The 10,321-nt window shown below is 35.2% G+C and overlaps 1 protein-coding gene across 1 annotated transcript; it reads left to right on the top strand.

Annotated features, from left to right (window-relative positions):
• Positions 1–408: 408 nt before the first annotated feature.
• LOC110908804 (glucan endo-1,3-beta-glucosidase 14) lies at positions 409–3,776 on the top strand. The gene is made up of 4 exons (XM_022153794.2): positions 409–553; positions 1,583–2,613; positions 2,711–2,817; positions 3,743–3,776. The coding sequence occupies exons 1-3, from the start codon at positions 508–510 to the stop codon at positions 2,765–2,767; spliced, it is 1,134 nt and encodes a 377-aa protein (XP_022009486.1). The 5' UTR covers positions 409–507; the 3' UTR covers positions 2,768–2,817; positions 3,743–3,776.
• The last annotated feature ends 6,545 nt before the right edge of the window (positions 3,777–10,321 follow it).

Raw genomic sequence — 10,321 nt, 5'->3', positions numbered from 1 at the left:
ATTTCAGTAGGAAATCCAATAAATATGAAAAAAAGAAAAAAACCCATTATGAGAATTGAACCAATATCTATTATTCTCTATTAGTTATTAAGCGCGATAAATGGATACTATTATAAACTGATTCACCAACTCGTGTGTTTGGCGGCAGCCAGGTAAGACACGGTGTCGGGCGTGTAAGAATTCAACATTTCAACTTGAAGTCGGTCAAAAGTCAAAACCCAAAACCTTTGAGTTGGATATTTAATTTAAGTCGGTCTACAACTTGCTTTCTTGAAGAAGAAATGACGGAGCAAGCACGTGGTGTCCACTCATTTGCTGGCCCATAGGCATAGAGTGTTCGAGCGCGTTCGATACACGTGATCACAGTACACTACTGTATACTTTGTATATACTCTATAAATAAGGCCCCTCATTATCCACTTAAACCCACAACACTCTCCAAAACCCACAGCCGCCTATTTTTGAGCCCACAATTCAACACAAGAAGAAACTGTAATCTAACCGTCAATGGCCGTTATCGTTCCGACACTTATTTTGTTACTCACTTTGACCGGTATGTCATCTTCTTTGTCTCTAAGTATACTACGTAGTATATTTTTCCTAAATATTAAGAAATCTTCAAATTTTGACTCTGGGTTTGTAGTAAAATGCCGGATTTCTTGTTTAGGTTCTTTGCTTTTGATACTCTTTAGTTTCATCGGGTCAGGTTTTATAGGTGCTTGGAGTCGGATGTCTCTTAACTAGACGTTCAACTCCGGTTACATAAATGATGAATGATGATAACTTGTTGTTGTCACCGGTAAAACTAAGAACCAAAATAAAGTTTTTGAGATACAAATAACCATAAAAAGGGTCATTAAAAACAATAACCGAAGTACTGAATCGAATTCTATAATTGTTTTTCACTTGTTTTATAAAAGCAACACGCTATAATTAAGGAGCTATAAAAGAATAACAGAAATTTATTTTGCTTTATTTTTCAAATATAACACGCTTCATTTTTCTTCAAATATAACACGTACAGATTATTTTGTTAATTTAAAATTTGAAAAACTTAATAAAAATAGTAATATACGTTATGTAAAAAAAATTCATAAGGTAAGACTATATATATCGGGAGTTAATAATCCCACATGGTAAAATCTTATTCTCACATGGTGTATACTGTCCGTATAACCTTATACGGGTCATATAACCTTATACAGTCTCTGGATACACTATGTGAAATTAATTTTGGTCGTATACAATGTATGCGATATATTTATACGGGTCGTATAATGTTATATTGACCGTATACATCAGGTTCCACCAATATCTCTTGCCCATATATATTTGGTCGTATAACATTGTATTGTTCGTATACAATTATATACGGCTCGTATAAGGTTATACTGCCCGTATACATGTAAAACAAAAAAAAAAAGATTCCAGTGCATTTATTTCTGTGCAAAAGCATTCTACTCGTATACACTAGCGATGTGAAAATAAGATTACAGAGGAGAGGTGTGTGTATAGAATCACCCTATATATCTGGTCTGACCACGAGTGTCATCTGAGTTGCTTGAATTTGATGTTTCTGCAGGATTATTTATTGGCACAAATACCCTTGGAGTAGGGATAAATTACGGACAAATAGCCAACAATCTCCCACCACCATCACACGTATCAACCATGCTAAAATCTCTAAACATCATTCGTGTCAAACTCTACGACGCCGACCCCAAAGTCCTAGGTTCTTTCGCGAACTCCGACGTCGAATTCATCATAGGATTGGGCAACGAATACCTTCCAAGAATGCAAGACCCTCAAGAAGCCCAAATATGGATCCAACAAAAGGTACAACCTTATCTTTCACAAACAAAGATCACATGTATCACTGTCGGGAACGAAATATTAGGAGGGCAAGATAGTCAATTACCACAATATTTATATCCAGCCATGAAAACCATGTATCAAGCTTTAGTTAACCTCGGATTACACAAACAAGTTTATATAACCACAGCTCATTCCCTTCAAATATTAGCAACATCTTTCCCGCCATCTCAAGGGGCATTTCGGGAAGATTTGGTTCAGTATTTACAACCTATTCTTGCATTTCATGCTCAAACCGGTTCACCGTTTTTGATCAATGTGTATCCTTACTTTGCATACAAGAATGACCCGAATAATGTACCGTTGGAGTACGTGTTGTTTGAGCCAAATGCGGGGGCTATTGATCCCAACACGAATTTGAATTACGATAACATGTTGTATGCTCAAATTGATGCGGTTTATTCTGCGATAAGAGCGTTGAATTATGGTAGTATACAAGTGCAAATATCGGAGACAGGATGGCCTTCGAAGGGGGATGAGAATGAGTTTGGGGCTACGGTTGAAAACGCGGGGATTTATCATAAGAATTTGATTCAAAGAATGCAGAAGCGGGAAGGGACGCCTGCTAACCCGTCGCAGCCCATTGATATCTATGTTTTTGCACTTTTTAATGAGAATTTGAAGCCCGGCCCGACTTCTGAGAGGAACTATGGATTGTATTATCCGAATGGTACTCCGGTTTATAGTCTTGGTGTGCAAAGTGATCTTCCTCGTATGCAGTTTTCGGCTTCTGGGAAAAATGTAAGAAAAATGTGTTCTTCCCCTTGTGTTACTTCAGTTTCGATATAGATTATCGAGTTTTAAATGTGTGTTTTTTTCTTAACTTGTGTTTTTATAGGGATTCTCTGTGCTCAATCTTCTAGTGTTGCTTGTTGGATTCTTGATCATTGTTTAAAGATGGCAAATTTGAGAATTATTAAAGAATGCTCAGGATAGTCTTTAGAGGTAATAACTTGAACTCTACTTCCTTCAACTATCTGTTTCAAGGGTATATTTGTCATTTCCATGTTTATTAATCATCATAGCCTGTTCAATTACATAAACCTCAAAAATTCTCTAAAAACAACTTAAGCACAATGTGCATAGACAAAACCACAGGGTTCAGTGTTTGGGGTTTAGGGTTAAGAGTCTGTTGAGGATATCCAATGACGGATAAATAACACTTATTATGTATCATGTTGCTACTATTTTACAAGTAGAAAGTCAGTTTCATCAAATATCTGAATAAGCACCCTTTCATGATCTTTTTTCGACATCCACGTTTTGTATCGGCTTTTTGGCTCAGCATGGGGTGTAACGATGTTGATACCTCAGTGTCCCTTTCTCCTTTACTTGTAAAGATTATATATTACTTGTTCACAACTCTTCAGTCCAATTTGGGTTTCTTTCAATTTAAAATTTACAAGACTGTTTCCTTTTCTCAAACTTTTGAACATAAAAGCCTTTTGACTTCACTTGTAGGATAAGTGTTCCTGTCATGGTCCACTTGGAAAAACCAGACAGGGTTTGGTTTGGTAGTTTGGTTGTTCACATATTATTCACATATTATTTTATATTAATAATAAATAATAATTAATGGAAAGGGTTGGCTAAACGTATCTCTTATAAAAATCTTATCATATATTATGTTATATACTCGAAAGGGTTGGCTAAACGTAACCCTTTTATGCTAAACATACCCCGTATAGTATATTCGACAAAGAGGAATTAAAGGGCCCGATCTTATGGTGCCACGTCATTCACATATCGTATCTGGGGTCCACTAGTCTTGCCTATTGTTATTTAATACATGCTTTGTTTTACCAACTTTTTAAATATGGTGGTTAAGATCCCATGCATCTAATGATTTTTTTAACATATTAATTTGCAGGTAGATTAACATTTGGATAAGCTTTCTCTTTCACAATCACCCGCCTTTTGTGACCGATCTCGTTTGCAGACCGGAGATAGACCAGTCTTCTATACTGTAGCTGTCGTGATTAATTTATTAAACAAGTTGCATTTCTTGATATACGTAGGGAATTGAATTCTTCAAATGAGATTAGTCAACTTTGTTGTTTTAGGTTATAGATTTTGATTTCTTTTACGTTTTAGATTTGTATATATTGATTTTTAGTAATCCTTATTTGTATTACTCCGTATTTTGTTAGCAGCAATGTTAACAAAAAGTATTGTAATAAATTGAGTAAATGTTAAAAGTGTTTGATGATTATAGTTGTATTATGGGTTTTTTTTTTTTTTTTTTTTTTTTTTTTTTTTTGGTGAATACTTTAATGATTAGTCGTGTAATTTTCACAAGTAACTTTGATAGTTTTGTATGATGGTTTGCAAATATCTCTATGCATACTTCTAGATGTTTATACTTGTATGGATTTGTATTCTTCAAGAGTAGGCCAGAAAATTCTGGATCCTGAACATATGTAGCCATATCAATAATATATTTTAGCGTTAGAAAATCGATTAGTTTATATCGTATTAGAGTAAACAGATAAATGGGTACACCGAAATAAATTCGTTTATACCGTATTAAAGTAAACAGATAAGGTTTTGTATTTCCAAGTTATGAGGGTTCAAACCCTCTATGTGACAAGTAAATGTCTAACTTACAAGTTGATTAGAGAGTGTGTAAATTGCGATTCCATAAAAAAATCCTATTTTGAAATGGCAGAGAACATATTTTATTAACTATAATTTTTTAATGTGCTTGTTAGTAAATTATCTATTTCTTAAATTTATTTTTGTATTGATTATACATCCAAAGTATCGGCTAGAAGATAAACTAAACTTATAATTATGCTTATTATGTTGTTATTTGTAAATCGTACTTGTATATTAGGACTAGACATAATGGGCCGGGTAACCCCTCTATTCGAATGCTCTTGCAATTAAACGATACCGTTTGAAAAACGGTTGTGTAATGGCGCCAACAACCGTGTTGTAAGTTGGTTACCCGCCATTATCTTATATATTCGACTTATGTATAATGGTGTTCCTCACCAAGATTAATCAATACGTTCTCTGCGATTAATCCTTACACTTGTTCATGTTGGATTTCCGGTTCTAGGGTTTCGAAGAATGATGATATTCTTGTTCATAAAATGAATTGATAGAGTATAATGTCATGTTACAACCGTATATATATGTATACAGAAATCATGACCATAACTGCCATGAAATAAAAACTTAGGATAGTAAATTAACTTGACTAATAATAATAATAATAATAATAATAATAATAATAATAATAATAATAATAATAATAATAATAATAATAATAATAATAGAATAATCTAATTTATAATTAATCGTCTAACACCCTCCCGTAAATTAGATTATTCTTGGTTCATGCGCAGCAGCTGCTTCAAGCGTATGAAATCCTTTGGTTGAAGTGCCTTTGTCATAATATCTGCCATCTGATCTTTCGTTGTGCAATACACAACTTCTACTTCTCTTTTCTTGATTAAGTCCCTGATAAAATGATATTTGACTCGTATATGTTTACTTTTACCATGATACACTGGATCTCTGGCTAGACAGATAGTTGATTTATTATCACAGAATATTGAAACCGAGTATTCTTCTTTACCCTGTATATCATTTAGTATCCCTTTGATCCAAAGAGCCTGACACCCTGTCATAGATAATGCTATGTATTCAGCCTCAGTTGAGGACAGTGCTACTACCTTTTGTTTCTTTGATTGCCATGATACCGGACTAGAGCCTAAATGAAATATATATCCTGAAGTACTTTTACTATCATCAACATTTCCTGCATAATCACTATCACTAAACCCTACTAGATGTTTTCCTTTTCCTTTGGAATAAGTAACTCCTTGATCTTGAGTTCCTTTGATGTATTTCAAAATTCTTTTTGCTGCTTCCTAGTGACTTTTCTTTGGGCACTCCATAAACCTACTTATTTTGCTTACAGCAAACATAATATCTGGTCTAGTATTGGTGAGATACATTAAGCTTCCTACTAGACTGCGATACACTCCCTCATTTACAAAATCTTCTGGATCATCCTTGGATAGTTTTAATCCATATTCCATTGGAGTAGACACTGTATTACACAGTGTCATGTTGTACTTATCCAATAAATTTCTCATGTATTGCTTTTGAGAGAGAGTGATGTTCCCATTGTTATATGATACTTCCATTCCTAGGAAGTAGTGTAGACGACCCATGTCTGTCATCTCAAATTCCCTTTTCATCGACATTTTGAATTCTAAGATCAGTTCCATCGAGCTACTTGCTATGATCAAGTCGTCTACATAAAGACATATTATGATCTTTCCTTCACTAGTGTCCTTAACATAAAGTGTGTGTTCATATATGCACTTCTTAAATCTATTTTGAACAAGATATGTATCTATTCGACTATACCACGCCCTAGGGGCTTGTTTCAAACCATATAGGGCTCGCTTGAGAAAACATACCTTCTTTTCTTCTCCTTTTTTAATGTAACCTTGAGGTTGCTCTATGAACACTTGTTCCTCCAATTTTCCATTTAAAAATGCTGTTTTAACATCCATTTGATGAAGATGCCATTCGTAGTGAGCTGCAAGTGCTAATACTAGTCTGACTGTTTCAAATCTGATCACAGGGGCAAATACGTCTTGATAGTCAATCCCATACTTCTGTTTGTATCCCTTTACCACCAGTCTGGCTTTGTATTTATCAACATTGCCCTTTTCATCATACTTAGTTTTGTAAATCCATTTAACACCAATTGGTTTTTGATGTTTTGGAGGATCTACGAGTTCCCAAGTTTGATTTTTATGGATTGATTCCATCTCTTTATCCATTGCTTCCCTCCATCTCGAGTCTTTCTCAGCTTCTTCGTATGATGTAGGATCAGTGCTAGTATAAAGTACAAAGTTCACCACCTGCCTTTCGTTATATTTTTGTAAAGTTTCAGCATTTGTAAGCTCTCGTGTATTTTGATATATATTATTTAGACTTCTCGTTCGGATGGTTTCGTTCTCAGAATCTGAAGAAGTTAATTCATGTTCATGCTGTTGTAAGTTCTCGGCTGCAGAGACATTACTATACTGCTGTGCTTCTTGACTCAGTTCTTCTTCTTCTTGAGGTATTGCAGCACTATGTTCCGGTTGCTCGCTGGCTGTTGTTGATCCTTGTGTCTTGTCTGTTTCACCGCCCTCTCGTGTCTCGCTATCATCAGAGTCAGTTACAACCAAGGGAACATCATTCATTTCAGAATTAATATCCCATCTTCTGTTCTCATCGAAAGTAACATCACGACTGATGACAATCTTATTGGTTTGTGGATTGTAGAGTTTGTATCCTTTACTATGTTCACTATACCCAACAAACACCATCTTTTCAGTTTTCTCGTTTAACTTGTCTCTATGTTGCTTGGGTATGTGTACATAGGCTAAACAGCCGAATACCTTTAAATGTTCCACATTGGGTTTATTACCATTTCATGCTATCATACGGAGTTATGTTGGGTCTTGTCTTCGTGATTGTTCTATTTAGGATGTAAGTTGCACATGCCACTGCTTCAGCCCAGTAACAGTTTGGTAAGTGTTTGACATTCATCATGCTCCTACTTAACTCCATCAAAGTCCTGTTTTTTCTTTCGGCTACCCCATTCTGCTGTGGTGAATAACTATTTGTGAGTTGATGACGTATTCCATTTTGTTTCAGATAATCTTGAAACATCTTGCCACAATACTCTCCTCCTCGATCAGTTCTCAGTGTCTTAATTAAGTGATCTGATTGCTTTTCATTTAAGGCCTTGAATATTTTGAAGTAGTGTAGTGCTTCTGATTTATACTTAAGAAAGAACACCCACGTTTTCCTTGAAAAATCATCTATAAAGGTAATGAAATACCTGCATCCTCCTATCGATTCAGTCCTCATGGGTCCGCATATGTCTGAGTGTACTAATTGTAAGGGCTTGTCAGCTTGCCATGTGATCTTCTTTGAAAATGGCTTTCTTGACTGTTTTCCTGAAATGCACCCTTCGAAAATTCTCTCATTTTTCATAATCTTAGGTAACCCAACTACTAGTTCCTTGTTTCCCATACTTATTAGCGTGTCCATGTTAACATGACCATACCTTTTATGCCAAAGTGATGACATATCTTTCACTGCCATTGTCATTGCAAAATTTAAGTCACTATTCGGACGAAGAGGAAACATCTTATTGCTAGTCATTTTGATATCTCCGATGACCTCTTTACTTGTATCTTTGATAATACACTTATTGTCATGAAACAATACATTATATCCTTTCTTTATAAGTTGCCCCACGCTTAATAAGTTGTGTTTCAAACCTTCTACGTAAAATACATTCGGTATTTTACGAACCTGATATTTGATTTTTAGAGATACTTCACCGCAGCCATGTACTTCCAGCCTTTTATCGTCTCCTGTCCGTACTTCTTTCTTCACGGATTCATCCATTGATGAATAAACTTCTGTTTCCCGTCATATGATTACTGCAACCGCTGTCCAGATACCAACAGTCTTCATTTACTGACTCTTCCATATTGAAAATCATAAACATTGTGTCTTCTTGTTCGTTGATCTCTTCGTCTTGATGAATCAACGCGTTGTCTGTCCTCTCACTTTCATCTTTACGTTGGCAGAATCTGGCCGTGTGCCCTAACCGTTGACAGTTATAACAACGGATCATGTTCATGTTCCGGCCCCTGTATTTATTACGGCCCTTTCCTCCTCCTCCTTCGTTTCTTGAGGATTTAAATCGATCTTGACTCGAATTTTGTACTTGAAACGCATGCTCTGTTGGATTATCTTCATAACGTTTCAATCTCAATTCATGAGATTGAAGTATGCCCATCAATTCTTCGGTTGTAACATTTTCGAGATCCTTTGTTTCCTCCACTGTTATCACCACAGACTCGAAATATCGAGTCAAACTGCGTAATATCTTTTCTACGATCCGTTGTTCACTGATTTTCTCTTCATTCATTCGTAATTGATTAACAATAAGGATTACTCTATTGAAATATTCTTCAATCGATTCCCCTTCTTTCATTTTTAATGCATCGAATTCACAACGAAGAGTTTGAAGTTTAATAGTTTTTACCCGGTTTTCTCCTCGGTAGGATTTATGTAGAATATTCCAGGCTTCGTGTGATGATTTCGCTAATGCAATTCTTTCGAATATGGTATCATTTACCGACTGAAAGATGATATGTAGAGCCTTTTTGTCCTTCTTGCTTGCATCCTTATATGCCGTCGTTGCTTCTTCAGTGGGATTCGTTCCCAATTCCTGTACTCCTTCATTAACAATATTCCATAATTCTTGCGATTCGAACAAGACTTTAATCTGAATATGCCAGTGATAATAATTTTGTCCAGTAAGTTTAGGAATTTGAGTTTGAATTCCCTGAACTTGATTCATGTTTTGATCGTAACTTGTGATTTCGCGGATGTGAATTTGGATCGATGTGGCTCTGATACCACTATGTTGGATTTCCGGTTCTAGGGTTTCGAAGAATGATGATATTCTTGTTCATAAAATGAATTGATAGAGTATAATGTCATGTTACAACCGTATATATATGTATACAGAAATCATGACCATAACTGCCATGAAATAAAAACTTAGGATAGTAAATTAACTTGACTAATAATAATAATAATAATAATAATAATAATAGAATAATCTAACTTATAATTAATCGTCTAACAGTTCAATCAAAACTTCGATAATCTTTGTGTTTGTGTTATCAAGTTCTAGGCCAACAATCTTGTATCAGAGCGACGTTCTCGAACAATCGAAAGCATTACACTCGATTTCGACACAAACTTCATATCAACAGAAAAATGGCGGCAAACAAGGAATTCAAACACAAAACGCTATGGTGAACCAGGGCACAAGATACAATACAACAATGCAAAGTAAAGGAAAGGGATGATGCGACTTTATTCATATGACAAACAATTAGCATCGGAACAAGGGGAATATGGGAAGCTGATAATTACACGGAAGAATACATCGTGAGCGAAACCGAATTAGGATTTTGGAATGATATATGTTTCGTTAATACTAAATTCCAAAACCATTTCACTGGTATTCTTAGTCACTTTAAAAAAATCAATGTGGGGTTGTGATCTGGGAGAAAGAATCGAATATGAATCAAACGTAGTCAAGCCGTGAAATATCGGATGCACTTTAAATATAAGCCTTAAACTTCATCTTATTATCTTTTTTTACAGTCAATCAATCTTCTTATGCATTGATGGTTGGACCCTTCATGCTAAGCATAACCTTTATGGGAGTTGTTTATCCTATTTTAGAAGAAGAAAGTCAATTTCATGGATTTAAAGATCTACGGGTACCCTATCGTAGTCATTTTCCGATATCCACATTTGTAAAGGGGAATTGTATTTGTCAGCAATCGGTGTGCTTTTGGTCCGCCTTTCTGGCTCAGCATGTGGTGTAATGTAA

This window comes from Helianthus annuus, chromosome 14, assembly GCF_002127325.2.
Source record: "Helianthus annuus cultivar XRQ/B chromosome 14, HanXRQr2.0-SUNRISE, whole genome shotgun sequence".
NCBI lineage: Eukaryota > Viridiplantae > Streptophyta > Magnoliopsida > Asterales > Asteraceae > Helianthus > Helianthus annuus.
The sequence above is the reverse complement of the archived record's forward strand: the minus strand, read 5'-3'. Positions and strand labels throughout refer to the sequence as shown.

Bases quoted from the DNA above. Each gene is read 5' to 3' on its own strand.
- LOC110908804 (XM_022153794.2), top strand. From the start codon at position 508: ATGGCCGTTATCGTTCCGACACTTATTTTGTTACTCACTTTGACCG. The intron at 554-1,582 runs GTATGTCATCTT...ATGTTTCTGCAG, and splicing joins TTTGTTACTCACTTTGACCG to GATTATTTATTGGCACAAAT. The intron at 2,614-2,710 runs GTAAGAAAAATG...GTGTTTTTATAG, and splicing joins TTTCGGCTTCTGGGAAAAAT to GGATTCTCTGTGCTCAATCT.